At 49.7% G+C, this 15,629-nt stretch overlaps 1 protein-coding gene and 1 long non-coding RNA gene across 21 annotated transcripts in view; one reads left to right on the top strand and one right to left on the bottom strand.

The window, feature by feature from the left end:
* Positions 1 to 15,629, top strand: part of LOC118366611 (BCL-6 corepressor-like) — a 96,158-nt gene that overhangs the window by 30,917 nt on the left and 49,612 nt on the right. For 2 of the 3 annotated variants that reach the window (XM_052493276.1, XM_052493277.1), the window contains exons 3-5: positions 2,513 to 5,737; positions 9,634 to 9,690; positions 13,824 to 13,977. In XM_052493276.1, coding sequence (XP_052349236.1) covers positions 2,513 to 5,737; positions 9,634 to 9,690; positions 13,824 to 13,977 — 3,436 coding nt within the window. The remainder of the gene's footprint in view (positions 1 to 2,512; positions 5,738 to 9,633; positions 9,691 to 13,823; positions 13,978 to 15,629) is intronic. The other variant, XM_052493278.1, reaches the window with a different exon arrangement.
* Positions 9,698 to 13,813, bottom strand: LOC127915025 (uncharacterized). Of its 18 annotated transcripts, none has more exons than XR_008089874.1 (11): positions 13,200 to 13,813; positions 12,952 to 13,121; positions 12,241 to 12,332; positions 11,916 to 11,993; positions 11,711 to 11,884; positions 11,584 to 11,679; positions 11,153 to 11,308; positions 10,907 to 11,016; positions 10,812 to 10,875; positions 10,076 to 10,139; positions 9,698 to 10,045 (listed from the first exon to the last, which is right to left on the bottom strand). It is a non-coding gene; the product is annotated as an uncharacterized LOC127915025 (long non-coding RNA). The 18 variants fall into 18 exon arrangements; XR_008089875.1 differs by lacking the exons at positions 9,698 to 10,045; positions 10,076 to 10,139 and adding exons at positions 10,306 to 10,683; positions 12,432 to 12,454 and having other exon boundaries at positions 10,716 to 10,875; XR_008089872.1 differs by lacking the exon at positions 10,076 to 10,139 and having other exon boundaries at positions 10,780 to 10,875.

Below are 15,629 nucleotides of genomic sequence, written 5' to 3'. Positions count from 1 at the left end.
GTTACCTGTATTAATGACACCTGTTTGAACTTGTTATCAGTATAAAAGACACCTGTCCACAACCTCAAACAGTCACACTGCAAACTCCACTATGGCCAAGACCAAAGAGCTGTCAAAGGACACCAGAAACAAAATTGTAGACCTGCACCAGGCTGGGAAGACTGAGTCTGCAATAGGTAAGCAGCTTGGTTTGAAGAAATCAACTGTGGGAGCATTTATTAGGAAATGGAAGACATACAAGACCACTGATAATATCCCTCGATCTGGGGCTCCACGCAAGATCTCACCCCATGGGGTCAAAATTATCACAAGAACGGTGAGCAAAAATCCCAGAACCACACGGGGGGACCTAGTGACCTGCAGAGAGCTGGGACCAAAGTAACAAAGCCTACCATCAGTAACACACTACACTGCCAAGGACTCAAATCCTGCAGTGCCAGACGTGTCCCCCTGCTTAAGCCAGTACATGTCCAGGTACTGTCTGAAGTTTGCTAGAGAGCATTTGGATGATCCAGAAGAAGATTGGGAGAATGTCATATGGTCAGATGAAACCAAAATAGAACTACTTTTTGGTAAAAACTCAACTCACGTGTTTGGAGGACAAAGAATACTGAGTTGCATCCAAAGAACACCATACCTACTGTGAATCATGGGGGTGGAAACATCATGCTTTGGGGCTGTTTTTCTGCAAAGGGACCAGGATGACTGATCCGTGTAAAGGAAAGAATGAATGGGGCCATGTATTGTGAGATTTTGAGTGAAAACCTCCTTCCATCAGCAAAGGCATTGAAGATGAAACGTGGCTGGGTCTTTCAGCATGACAATATTCCCAAACACACCGCCCGGGCAACGAAGGAGTGGCTTCGTAAGAAGCATTTCAAGGTCCTGGAGTGGCCTAGCCAGTCTCCAGATCTCAACCCCATAGAAAATCTTTGGAGGGAGTTGAAAGTCCGTGTTGCCCAGCAACAGCCCCAAAACATCACTCCTCTAGAGGAGATCTGCATGGAGGAATGGGCCAAAATACCAGCAACAGTGTGTGAACCTTGTGAAGACTTACAGAAAACGTTTGACCTCTATCATTGCCAACAAAGGGTATATAACAAAGTATTGAGAAACTTTTGTTATTGACCAAATACTTATTTTCCACCATAATTTGCAAATAAATTCATAAAAAATCCTACAATGTGATTTTCTGGATTTTTTTCCTTCTCATTTTGTCTGTCATAGTTTAAGTGTACCTATGAGAGAGGCCTGTAATTTTCATAATCTTTTTAAGTGGGAGAACTTGCACAATTGGTGGCTGACTAAATACTTTTTTGCCGAACTGTATATGGTGTAGCTAGCGCATGCAACTAGCTAGTTTAACCTACGCAAACACCCGGCTCAAATAGAGAGGAATGCTGGCTATGGCTATCCAACAATGGAACTCTTCCAAGTCACAGAAAATGTTTGGATTTATTAATAAGGCCCGCCTGTGTAACTGCCTGCTGACTGTACACTGTGCTGCATGATTGTAGTGTGTTTACTTATGCAATAGTTCTAGTAGCTATGTTGACTATGACGTTACTGACGTTGTTAGCTAATATGTTGATAATGATGTAGGGTGTGTGTAGCGGTTATGATGCTGTATGAAGGTTTGGAATTTTTTTTCTTGCCTGGTCACAGACAGCTGATGTGTTGTACACTGAAGTCCACAAGCAAAGGGAAAAGATGAAAGGAGGAGAGCATGTAGATGAGAGAAGGATTATACAACGATCGAAGGGATCATGCTGTTGATCAAAGGGATCATGTTGCTGCTATGAAGTGAACTATGTTTGCATGTGATCAGGGGCATATTCATTCAGCTGATTCTGTTGAAAAAAAATCTGAAACTGAAGTCAACAGAATGAAACCGGGATAAATATACCTGAATTTGTCCAAAAGAAACTCTCGTTTGTCACTGTTGGACTATTGATTACATCCTAGATCAGCGAGATGCAGGCAAGAGTGTGTAAGGCGGTATTGAATGTGTCACTGTCTGTCACCTTGATTACTCAAATTTTTCGCTCGACCTGTGCACCTATGTTCTAAACTTTAATTCATATTAAACATCACCGACCGCCACTGTATTACAGGAAGGTACATTGTTACCCTGAAATGATCTCCTATTGAGATAAAAACAGCTGCATTGGGCCTTTTTTAAGAGATGTAAACCATATCCTCATAAGGAAAACACAAAGGGAAGCCATAACCTGTGTGTATAATGTGTATTACATGTGTATAAGGCTGTTTTGAAACAATATAACAGATTTGTACCTGTGTTATTCCCATGTAGGTGGATGCCAGGTTAACCCCCTGTGTTATTCCCATGTAGGTGGATGCCAGGTTAACCCCCCTGTGTTATTCCCCTGTAGGTGGATGCCAGGTTAACCCCCTGTGTTATTCCCATGTAGGTGGATGCCAGGTTAACCCCCCTGTGTTATTCCCCTGTAGGTGGATGCCAGGTTAACCTCCCTGTGTTATTCCCCTGTAGGTGGATGCCAGGTTAACCCCGCTGGCCACCATGGGTCTGGACCGCAATGCTCTTATGCGGGATGGCCTCCGCCTGCACGGCGGCGTGATTTACCCAGGGATCCAAGCGCTGTCGGCTGAGAAGCCCCGCGAAGTGACCAATACCCTCCCCCTGAGCTACGGCCGGGACGGCCTCCCGGAGCTCCTCTATAAGTCTGATGTCTCCATGGACAGGAGCAAGCCTAGTAATGGCTTCATGGGCCTGTACAAGAGCCCTCCACCAGGCCTTCAGAGGGGGTCAGAGGGCCTAGACAGGATATGTGTGGGGCCTGGGGGGCAGAAGCCCTCAGAGCTGGGCATGGGGGGTGCTGGTGCAGGAGCAGGTGGGTACCTACGTCTGCCCTGGGGGCTGAGCCCGGGCCTCTACCCCTTCATGGACACGTCCAAGTACGCCGCCCTCAGCATGTACAAGGCTCAGTTCCTCAGTCAGCCCAGCCCCTACCTGCCCCAGCACCTGGCCTACCAGTCCCTCTGTGCCTCCCAGGGGGGGAACATGAACCCTGCTGCTGCCTCGGCCACCGAGAGGCTCTACTTCATGCCCCCCTACCCCCCGTCCCCCATCTCCTCCCCCCTGGTGGGGTCTCCCATGAGGATCCCAGCGGTGTCTGTGGCCCCCATGGTACACTGTCAGGAGAAGGGACTGAGTGTCGGGTCTCGCATCCACCACGAGGGCTCTCCATTTGGGCAGCAGCTTCACCAGCCCCCCCCTCCACCCCAGCACCTTCAGCCCCCCCACACAGACCGAGACAGACCCCCCAGCAGGAACAGTAAGCCCACTAGACCCACCTCAAACAAAGGAGCCAACAACAGCAGTGGTAGTATTAGTGGTGGTGGTAGTAATAGCCTTCCCATTGATTCCTCCCCTCGCGCCTCTACTCGCCTCCCCCAGCCTGCTCCTCCCCTGCCTCCCACTCTCAGCGACAGCACCTTAGACCTACAAAGGCCAGTCCCCCGAATAGGGCCACCATCTTCCTCCTCTTCCCAGGCGATGCCTCACCCATTCTATGTGAGCAGCATTGCTCAAGAGCACCCCTCCCCCGCCCGACCCAGCCTCCACAAACCCAGACCTAGGGATGGGGCGCCAGAGCACAGGGCTGGGGGGTGTGAAAGGAAACCCAATCGGTCCCCTTCTAAACCATCCTCTGAGCGGAAAACCCCACCAAACAGGACTACCAAAGACCCAGCAGACCCAAAGCCTCTGGATCTCTCTGGAAGGCTGCTGGAGTTTGACCTGCCTCCCAACAGCTTCCCCATCAAGATGGAAGCTCTGGGGCCTCGGTACGGACATCCCCCAAGCCGGGAGCTCCTGAAGGAGACCCTCTCACCCTCCTCCCACCCCTCCCACTCAGTGGTCTGCAGCACTTTCTCCAAGGCCCTAGACAGGCCAGAGATGATCAGCACTTTGCACTCCTCCTGGGTGGTGCCCACCCCTACACCTATCTCCACCATTGGGTCCACCCACACACCCCCCCACCCCCCAGCCCTGTCCCCCTCCCCCAGGCCCAGCCCAGACCCCCAAGGGAAACGCTCCTCTCCCTCAGTCATCAAACACAAGGTTATAGAGAGAGTCCTGCCCCAGTCCCAGCAAAACAGTCCATCCTGCCTCAGGGTTGGAGAGCCACATACTAACCCAATATCTTCCAATCACAAGCCTGCCTCCACGATGCCCCCGTCCCCCAAACCCAATGGTGATCACAATCACAGCCCCAGCCAATCAGAAGGTTCCCCCATGGCCGGCCATCATAGGAGCTCCACAGAGAAGCCTCTTAAAGCCCCCAAGAGGGCTGAGACATCCCAGGAGGTGTCTCCCTATATTAAACGTCCCTGTCTGGAGAATACCAACGGGCACCCGCCCAGCCACCTTTACCTAGCTCATAGCATGGCCTACGCCAACCGATACCTGCACTACTCTTTACCCGACAGCATGGCCCTCCATTCTCTCCCTCTGCCAGGGAAGGGCCCAGCCTACCCTCACCCCGTACTGCTGGGCAGTAGCAGCCTGTACCCCTCCCACCTGGCAGCCAAACAGCCCTTACCCTACCACAGCCATGCTGGGGAGTACCTCACGTACAACTCCCAGGAGATGACCCACCCTCTGATGAACACACATCCAGACTCTAAAGCCCTGGAGCGGGCAGATCAGGGGCCCAAGTGCCGGGGCCAGGGTCAGGACAAACCTAGGGGTCTCACAGAGGATTGTGGTGGGTCCCACAGGGGCCAAAGTGGTGTGGGAACAGGAGAGGGGTCCCACGTGAAGCCCAAAAGAGAGGACTGGGAGCAGGGAGGGAGCCAGCCCAGACCCACTTCCTCCTCCAGCCTCAGTACCCCCTCCAAAGACCGTATCGTCTGCATTGACCTCGTCCACTCCGACACAGATGGAGAGTCCACTCCGACAACCAACAAGCCGCAAGTCTCTGTCACCATTCCCATCGCCCGGGGCAACCAACACAAGTGTTGCCATGGCAATGGAAACATTAGGGAAGTGGAACGGGAGCCAAAACACAAACTGCATCACCACCACCCCCAGCATCTTCATCACCACCCCAGCCCAAGCTCCACCATGACAACTATCCACACAGACAGACAACCAGAAACTCTCTGTGTGAGACCATACCCCCTCCAGGAGACGGGCTTTCCAGGCGTGGCCTCTAGCCTACCTTGGGGCTCCCCAAAGCTGGTTAATCGGGTCGAGGAGAGCCCTGAGGACCAGAGCCCTTCCTCAGACCCAGGGGACCAAGGGGAACAGGACCAGAGCACCCTGCGCTGTGCCCGAACGTCTGGCGACCGCAAGTCTGGCGACCACATCTCTGACGACCGCACGCCTGGAGTCCGCACAACTGGGGATTGTGACCGCAAGTCTGGTGACCACTTGTGTAGAGATGGCATGTTTACTTGCGACTTCACGTCTAGAGAAGAGATGGACAAACGAAACTCCTCCCACCCCATCCATAGCTACATGGGCCTGGGGAAGGAGAGGGACAGTGAAAGAGAGAGCGTTGGAGACACAGAGGAGTCACATGGAGAAGGGGATGAGGATGAAGAGGGTGGGCGAAGAGGCTCACGGAGGACCAGCCTGACCAAGAGGATCGCTAGCTCCTTGGGCTATGTGGGTGACCGCATCAAGTGTGTCACGACCGAGCTGTACGCAGACTCTAGCAAGCTGAGCCGGGAACAGCGCGCCCTGCAAGTGAGTTGAGAGAAATTCGGACGTATTTGGGGTGGGGGGCAGCGTTAGTGGATGTGATGGTAACATGACTCATTCATCTGAGGTCATTTACGGTTTATATGGTACGTTCCCATGTAACCTGTGCAGGAATCAAACCTACAACTACTGTCAATTCTGCCAATATTCAGACAATATATGACTTCATATAGGATGTGTCTTAGAATCGGTCTATGGATCAGATACCTGTTCCCCATAGCCGAAGTTGCAGGGTGAGGGTGAGTTCAGGGTTATAGGCTTATACCAGCCCTTTGTGGTTGCCTCTGAGATTGAGAGGACGTTTGAAGCATGTTGACAGTCAGTGAGTTAGCACAAGGCCAGTTCAAAGGTTAACCTAGGCCTGTGAGTTGTCTAGGCAACATTGGTTAGGTTGTTTGCGTGCTTTGTGTATCTAGCTTGGGAGAAATGGTGAAATGGGAAGGCAGGTTCCAAACGCATGTGTTGCTGGCTGCTGAGCGGTGGGGCTTCACATGGTGACAGGGCTGTGCTTAACCCCAACGTGAGCCAGAGGGGCTGGAGGGTGATGGATGGGGTTCCCCCTCCACCCACCCTGGCCTTATCCAAGGTCACACATCCCTTCCCCCAAGGCTATTAGTGCCTGGCTCCTCACACACTGAACACATTAAGACACGCACACCAGGGTTTCCGTTAGCCGGTAATAGCCAGTTTTGTCCCCCAAAAATAAAATTGAAAAGACGATTAAATAGAATTGGTGCCCGCCAATTGTCTGGGAGAAGAGGAATAAATCCCATTGTAAAATAAGGCTTTTTAGCCTAGTCATTGATGTAAATGCCAGTCGATGGAAATACATTTGGCTGGTCATGCTTATCGGTCTATGTTCATTTGCATAATTTAGTGGAACTGTATATTCGTTATCTTATTTAGCATACAGGTACAGAGTCTTAGAGTGAGACATCTGTCAGACAGCGTTGCTGCATGTTGTGGTGCTTTCAAGACAACTGTGAAAAATACGAGGTCAAATAAGGATGTGTCACAACCGGCCGTGGTGGGAGTCCCACAGGGCGGCGCACAACTGGCCCAGCGTCCTCCGGGTTTGGCCGTGGCAGGCCGTCATTGTGAATAAAAATGTGTTCTTAACTGACTTGCCTAGTTAAATAAAGCTTACATAAATACATTTTAAATGACCTCAAGTGATCTTCAGGTCGGAAAGTCTGAGCTCAAGAAAGAGGCCCGAGTTCTTGAGTTGGTTTACTGTTCAAAACTATTTCCCCCTTTGGAGCTCGTTTGTTTTTCCCAGTTATCTTCAACGCACTGAAGCTGGAAGTTGGAGCTTTCAGAGTTCTGAGTTGTTTTGAACGAGGCATCAAATGTCAAACAGAAGGCAGGCTTCATCAGCGCGGCACACACCACTTTGCAATGAGCTGGAGGAAGTATACATTTTGAAAACGTATAAGCTACTTAATTGTTTGAAACCTGAAGGTTTTACTGCATATTATGAGGCTTGTCTTACCTTGCTTCAAAGTAGTGTTCTTCATCTCTGTCACATGAAACCTCTCATGTGCACTGCCCCTTCGAAAACAGTGTTTTCCCGCTAAAATGATTATGGAACAAACATTCGAGTAGCCTACTGCCTTGAGTGCCCTGCTTTGGTGATAACGTGAAGAAATCGCCTGATCGTTTTGCTTAAACTGTTAAACTTTCTGATCTTTGCTATGTAGCCTAGTCCTCCTGGTTGTAGGAATTTGGGATCTATCATCCCACAACTGTCCCAGAGTCTGTCTGGAATAGGCCATTTCTTTCTCCACCACAACTGTCCCAGAGTCTGTCTGGAATAGGCCATTTCATTCTCCACAACAACTGTCCCAGAGTCTGTCTGGAATAGGCCATTTCTTTCTCCACAACAACTGTCCCAGACTCTGTCTGGAATAAGCCATTTTTTTCTCCACAACAACTGTCCCAGAGTCTGTCTGGAATAGGCCATTTCTTTCTCCACAACAACTGTCCCAGAGTCTGTCTGGAATAGGCCATTTCTTTCTCCACAACAACTGTCCCAGAGTCTGTCTGGAATAGGCCATTTCTTTCTCCACAACAACTGTCCCAGAGTCTGTCTGGAATAGGCCATTTCTTTCTCCACCACAACTGTCCCAGAGTCTGTCTGGAATAGGCCATTTCTTTCTCCACCACAACTGTCCCAGAGTCTGTCTGGAATAGGCCATTTCTTTCTCCACCACAACTGTCCCAGAGTCTGTCTGGAATTGGCCATTTCTTTCTCCACCACAACTGTCCCAGAGTCTGTCTGGAATAGGCCATTTCTTTCTCCACCACAACTGTCCCAGAGTCTGTCTGGAATAGGCCATTTCTTTCTCCACCACAACTGTCCCAGAGTCTGTCTGGAATAGGCCATTTCTTTCTCCACCACAACTGTCCCAGAGTCTGTCTGGAATAGGCCATTTCTTTCTCCACCACAACTGTCCCAGAGTCTGTCTGGAATAGGCCATTTCTTTCTCCACAAGCTGACCAATAGAACAGGTAGGCTCATCTTTTCTACTATAGTAGATTGACATAAGTTAGTGATTTTGTTGTTTGCTACTTGTCTTGTTGGCTGTTATTCTAACATGTTCAAAGTGCACATTCGGTAAGAAGGACCGCACATCGTTGCATCCTGGACTGGCATGTTCTGTTAATGTGAATGACCATATTGTAAATGTGCTGTTAATATGAATGACCATATTGTAAATGTGCTGTCATTCTGAGCACTTTCGGTGGACGCCCTAATCAGGTTATGCACCTAATGCATATGGGTCCGGTACATTTCTCAAATGTCCAGTAAATTAAAATGTTGCCGGTCAAATGTCCGGCGCCACATTTTCCTAAAGGAAACCCTGACACACGCACACACACACACACACACACACACACACACACACACACACACACACACACACACACACACACACACACACACACACACACACACACACACACACACACACACACACACACACACACACACACACACTGTAGACAAACACAGATTCAGTCCTGCACAACTGAACTGCGGTGCATTATTGCGTGATCAGACTGCAAGCACTGAATCTACTTCTCTGCTCATCATAGACCAACATTCTGGTTAGATTAGTTAAAAAAACACGTGTGTGTGATTTCTGGCATAGACGCACACACCTCTTATGATTTATCAATGAATGGGATAAAGGCACGTGTGTGTTAACCGGCTGGTTCCACCTGTCCATATGTTGCCAGGGCTCCTCTAAACCATGTTGGTTTGTCGTAAATTGTCATGCTTGCTGATATAAAGCTATCAAATGCTAGATTTCTGGGTGTTTATTATCATCTTAATAAGAGCCTCTGTCTAACTCCATTATTATAAATCATATATACCCACAATCCCCCTCCCCCAAAAAAAGGAAGTACATTTTCAAAGTGTTACCTTTCACTTTGAAAAAGACATGTTTTTCCAGTTCAAGAAAGTGTGTGTAAGTAACAGGGAGACTCCAATCCCCCAGGTCTACACTACTGCTGGGGTTCCTTTCTCCTGAGAGGTAATAGGTTGATTGATTGACTAATGTTACTGATTGGTCAATCCTTGATTAAAGGGGAAGAAGAAAAAGCAGCAGGGCCACAGACACTGAGGAACAGAGTAAAGACGTGTTAACATACAATACCTACATGCAATGATAGACAGATATACTGACTAAAATGATAGACAGATATACTGACTAAAATGATAGACAGATATACTGACTAAAATGATAGACAGATATACTGACTAAAATGATAGACAGAATATGAAATGATGAAAATGATGGACAGAGTATGAAAAGGACAGAATATGCAATGGACAGATATATTGAGCCCCCTCCCCCGTTCTAATTGCATAGATGGAAGTCATATCACGAGAGGGGGATAATATAAGTCGACCTGCAGCTATCTGGGAGGTCAGTTCTTTACATTTCTTTATCTCCCTCTACCCCTCAGACAGGCTCTCTCCTTTTCTCTGCCCTCTCTTTCTGCTACCTCTCCCTTTCTCTTTCTGCTACCTCTCCCTTTCTCTTTCTGCTACCTCTCCCTTTCTCTTTCTGCTACCTCTCCTTTTCTCTTTCTGCTACCTCTCCTTTTCTCTTTCTGCTACCTCTCCTTTTCTCTTTCTGCTACCTCTCCTTTTCTCTTTCTGCTACCTCTCCTTTTCTCTTTCTGCTACCTCTCCTTTTCTCTTTCTGCTACCTCTCCTTTTCTCTTTCTGCTACCTCTCCTTTTCTCTTTCTGCTACCTCTCCTTTTCTCTTTCTGCTACCTCTCCTTTTCTCTGCCCTCTTTCTGCTACCTCTCCTTTTCTCTGCCCCCTCTTTCTGCTACCTCTCCTTTTCTCTGCCCTCTCTTTCTGCTACCTCTCCTTTTTCTTTCTGCTACCCCTCCTTTTTTCTCTGCCCCCTCTTTCTGCTACCTCTCCTTTTCTCTTTCTGCTACCCTCCTTTTTTCTCTTTCTGCCAACTCTCCTTTTCTCTGCCCCTCTTTCTGCTACCTCTCCTTTTCTCTGCCCCCTCTTTCTCTGCTACCTCTCCTTTTCTCTGCCCCCTCTTTCTGCTACCTCTCCTTTTCTCTTTCTGCTACCCCTCCTTTTCTCTTTCTGCTACCTCTCATTTTCTCTGCCCTCTCTTTCTGCTATCTCTCCTTTTCTCTTTCTGCTACCCCTCCTTTTCTCTTTCTGCTACCTCTCCTTTTCTCTGCCCCCTCTTTCTGCTACCTCTCCTTTTCTCTTTCTGCTACCCCTCCTTTTCTCTTTCTGCTACCTCTCCTTTTCTCTGCCCTCTCTTTCTGCTATCTCTCCTTTTCTCTGCCCCCTCTTTCTGCTACCTCTCATTTTCTCTGCCCTCTCTTTCTGCTACCTCTCCTTTTCTCTTTCTGCTACCCCTCCTTTTCTCTTTCTGCTACCTCTCCTTTTCTCTGCCCTCTCTTTCTGCTACCTCTCCTTTTCTCTGCCCCCTCTTTCTGCTACCTCTCCTTTTCTCTGCCCCCTCTTTCTGCTACCTCTCCTTTTCTCTGCCCCCTCTTTCTGCTACCTCTCCTTTTCTCTGCCCTCTCTTTCTGCTACCTCTCCTTTTCTCTGCCCTCTCTTTCTGCTACCTCTCCTTTCTCTGCCCTCTCTTTCTGCTACCTCTCCTTTTCTCTTTCTGCTACCCCTCCTTTTCTCTTTCTGCTACCTCTCCTTTTCTCTGCCCCCTCTTTCTGCTACCTCTCCTTTTCTCTGCCCCCTCTTTCTGCTACCTCTCCTTTTCTCTGCCCCCTCTTTCTGCTACCTCTCTCTTTCTGCTACCTCTCCTTTTCTCTTTCTGCTACCTCTCCTTTTCTCTGCCCTCTCTTTCTGCTACCTCTCATTTTCTCTGCCCTCTCTTTCTGCTACCTCTCCTTTTCTCTTTCTGCTACCCCTCCTTTTCTCTTTCTGCTACCTCTCATTTTCTCTGCCCTCTCTTTCTGCTACCTCTCCTTTTCTCTTTCTGCTACCCCTCCTTTTCTCTTTCTGCTACCTCTCCTTTTCTCTGCCCCCTCTTTCTGCTACCTCTCCTTTTCTCTTTCTGCTACCCCTCCTTTTCTCTTTCTGCTACCCCTCCTTTTCTCTTTCTGCTACCTCTCCTTTTCTCTGCCCCCTCTTTCTGCTATCTCTCCTTTTCTCTGCCCCCTCTTTCTGCTACCTCTCATTTTCTCTGCCCTCTCTTTCTGCTACCTCTCCTTTTCTCTTTCTGCTACCCCTCCTTTTCTCTTTCTGCTACCTCTCCTTTTCTCTGCCCCCTCTTTCTGCTACCTCTCCTTTTCTCTGCCCCCTCTTTCTGCTACCTCTCCTTTTCTCTGCCCCCTCTTTCTGCTACCTCTCCTTTTCTCTGCCCTCTCTTTCTGCTACCTCTCCTTTTCTCTGCCCTCTCTTTCTGCTACCTCTCCTTTCTCTGCCCTCTCTTTCTGCTACCTCTCCTTTTCTCTTTCTGCTACCCCTCCTTTTCTCTTTCTGCTACCTCTCCTTTTCTCTGCCCCCTCTTTCTGCTACCTCTCCTTTTCTCTGCCCCCTCTTTCTGCTACCTCTCCTTTTCTCTGCCCTCTCTTTCTGCTACCTCTCCTTTTCTCTGCCCTCTCTTTCTGCTACCTCTCCTTTCTCTGCCCTCTCTTTCTGCTACCTCTCCTTTTCTCTTTCTGCTACCCCTCCTTTTCTCTTTCTGCTACCTCTCCTTTTCTCTGCCCCCTCTTTCTGCTACCTCTCCTTTTCTCTGCCCCCTCTTTCTGCTACCTCTCATTTTTCTCTGCCCCTCTTTCTCCTACCTCTCTCTTTCTGCTACCTCTCCTTTTCTCTTTCTGCTACCTCTCCTTTTCTCTGCCCTCTCTTTCTGCTACCTCTCCTTTTCTCTGCCCTCTCTTTCTGCTACCTCTCCTTTTCTCTTTCTGCTACCCCTCCTTTTCTCTTTCTGCTACCCTCTCCTTTTCTCTGCCCCCTCTTTCTGCTACCTCTCATTTTCTCTTTCTGCTACCTCTCATTTTCTCTTTCTGCTACCTCTCCTTTTCTCTTTCTGCTACCTCTCCTTTTCTCTTTCTGCTACCTCTCCTTTTCTCTGCCCCTCTTTCTGCTACCTCTCATTTCTCTTTCTGCTACCTCTCATTTCTCTTTCTGCTACCCTCTCCTTTTCTCTTTCTGCTACCTCTCCTTTTCTCTTTCTGCTACCTCTCCTTTTCTCTTTCTGCTGCCCCTCCTTTTCTCTTTCTGCTACCTCTCCTTTTCTCTGCCCCCTCTCTCTGCTACCTCTCCTTTTCTCTGCCCCCTCTTTCTGCTACCTCTCCTTTTCTCTGCCCTCTTTCTGCTACCTCTCCTTTTCTCTGCCCTCTCTTTCTGCTACCTCTCCTTTTCTCTGCCCTCTCTTTCTGCTACCTCTCCTTTCTCTGCCCTCTCTTTCTGCTACCTCTCCTTTTCTCTTTCTGCTACCCCTCCTTTTCTCTTTCTGCTACCTCTCCTTTTCTCTGCCCCCTCTTTCTTTCTGCTACCTCTTTTTCTCTGCCCCTCTTTCTGCTACCTCTCATTTTCTCTGCCCCCTCTTTCTGCTACCTCTCCTTTTCTCTGCCCTCTCTTTCTGCTACCTCTCCTTTTCTCTTTCTGCTACCTCTCCTTTTCTCTGCCCTCTCTTTCGGCTAACTCTCATTTTCTCTGCCCTCTCTTTCTGCTACCTCTCCTTTTCTCTTTCTGCTACCTCTCCTTTTCTCTTTCTGCTACCTCTCCTTTTCTCTGCCCCCTCTTTCTGCTACCTCTCATTTTCTCTTTCTGCTACCTCTCATTTTCTCTTTCTGCTACCTCTCCTTTTCTCTTTCTGCTACCTCTCCTTTTCTCTTTCTGCTACCTCTCCTTTTCTCTGCCCCCTCTTTCTGCTACCTCTCATTTTCTCTTTCTGCTACCTCTCATTTTCTCTTTCTGCTACCTCTCCTTTTCTCTTTCTGCTACCTCTCCTTTTCTCTTTCTGCTACCTCTCCTTTTCTCTTTCTGCTACCTCTCCTTTTCTCTTTCTGCTACCTCTCCTTTTCTCTGCCCTCTACACACTTTCTATCTGTCTTTTTTCACTTGCTCTGCATTGCTTCTTCCCCTTTCTCAGTTTCTCTCCCCCCTTCTCTCTATGTGAGCCCCAGGGCAAGCTGTATGTGTTGCCTAGCTGTGTTCATGTTTCAGGAAGGGAGATGGCAGGAACTAGGACTCACTGTGGCTGACTGCACTAGTCTAACCTAACCGTGTCTGGATGTGCCATGCTTGTTCGTTTATCTGTCTCTTTGTCCTGTTTTGGCCTCCTTTTAATGACACTGTGATTTCCTGATGCGATATCTGCTTCTGTAACCGTTCAGCCCAGATTGAGGTTTAGAGAGAGGTGCGTGCGTGCGTGTGTGTGTGTGCGTGCGTGTGTGTGCGTGCGTGTGTGTGCGTGTGTGTGTGTGCGTGTGCGTGTGCGTGCGTGTGTGTGCGGCGAGGGCTAGAAGGTTAGTGGGTTTCATGGCTGCTTTCTCTGTGTATGTGTCTCTGTGGGTGTCCTGTCTGTCTATGTGTGTGTGTTTAGCGGGCGATGATGCGGTTCTCAGAGCTGGAGCTGAAGGAGAAGGAGTGTGGGGGTGTGTGTGTGTCTGAGTCGGCAGCAGGACAGGAGTTGGCAGGCGGCCAGCGGAGAGAGTGGGAACACTGCCAACACACCTCCAGGCAGGGAGAGAGGGAGGGTGAGTAACCCAATACACACACACACAGGCAGGGTTTGGTCATAATACACACACACACACACACACACACACACACACACACACACACACACACACACACACACACACACACACACACACACACAGGCAGGGTTTGGTCATAATACATACACACAGTGCGAGAGCGAGACGTGGGGAGAATCTTATTTTCAATGAGCGTTTTCAGCTTATCTGTGTAGAAAGAGGATAGTGGGAGGGGAGGAAGAGGCAGAGATCCAGTGGGTGGGGGAGGGGGGAGGAGGGGAGGGAGAGAGCATTACAGAGATGGAGGAGTAAAGTTCGTAAGTGGATGAGAGAGAGGAATAGTTTCAGAAAAGGATTTGGGGAGAGAGAGGGAAATAGTGAGTGGGGGAGGGGGGCTACTTGTGCTGGCGGAGAGCCCAGCTGTGTAGTGGAGCAAGGCCTGGACTGACGTGGGAGACTAATTATGAGAGTGAGTGAGAGAGAAGGAGGCTGAGAAGGAAAGAGTCATGCTGTCATGCTCTGTGCGGCAAACTTTTTCTTCACTTTCTCTTGTGCTCTCTCTCTACCTGTTTCTCATAGGTGAGTCAGTATGAACTCTTTACCCCATCCACTGACATCTGATTCAAAACTCTACCCCATCAACGTTTTACAGCATGTCTTTGGAGGTCTAACAGCCCCTCTCTCTCTCCCATCACCCCCCTCTCTCTCCCATCACCCCTCTCTCTCTCCCATCACCCCTCTCTCTCTCCCATCACCCCCTCTCTCTCCCATCACCCCCCTCTCTCTCCCATCACCCCCTTCTGCTACCTCTCTCTCTCCCATCACCCCCTCTCTCTCTCCATCACCCCCTCTCTCTCCCATCACCCCCTCTCTCTCTCCCATCACCCCCTCTCTCTCTCCCATCACCCCCTCTCTCTCTCCCATCACCCCCTCTCTCTCTCCCATCACCCCCTCTCTCTCCCATCACCCCCCTCTTTCCCATCACCTCTCTCTCTCTCCCATCACCCTTTCTGCTCTCTCTCCCATCACCCCCTCTCTCTCCCATCTCCCCCCTCTCTCTCCCATCACCCCCTCTCTCTCCCATCACCCCCTCTCTCTCCCATCTCTCTCTCCATCACCCCCTCTCTCTCCCATCACCCCCTCTCTCTCCACATCACCCCCTCTCTCTCCCATCACTTCCCCTCTCTCTCCCATCTCCCCCTCTCTCTCCCATCACCTCTCTCTCTCTCATCACCCCCCTCTCTCTCCCATCATCTGTCTCCCTGTTTCTCTCCCATCACCCCCGATATCTGCTCTCTCCCATCACCCCCTCTCTCTCTCCCATCACCCGAGGGCCTCTCTCTCTGTATGTGTCTCTGTGGGTGTCCTGTCTCTCTCCCATCACTGGAGCCCTCTCTCTCTGAGTCATCCCCCCTCTCTCCCATCACCTCCAGGCTCTCCCATCACCCCCTCTCTCTCCATCACCCCCTCTCTCTCACATCACCCCCTCTCTCTCCCATCACCCCCTCTCTCTCCCATCACCCCCTCTCTCTCCCATCACCCAGAGATGGAGGAGTAAAGTTCGTAAGTGGATGAGAGAGAGGAATCTCAGAAAAAGGATTTGGGGAGAGAGAGGGAAATCCCCCTACTTGTCTCCCTGTGTGGTGGAG

This window comes from Oncorhynchus keta, chromosome 34 (assembly GCF_023373465.1).
Source record: "Oncorhynchus keta strain PuntledgeMale-10-30-2019 chromosome 34, Oket_V2, whole genome shotgun sequence".
NCBI classification, from domain to species: Eukaryota; Metazoa; Chordata; class Actinopteri; order Salmoniformes; family Salmonidae; genus Oncorhynchus; species Oncorhynchus keta.
Note: the sequence above shows the minus strand (reverse complement) of the source record. Positions and strands in the feature narration are given on the sequence as shown.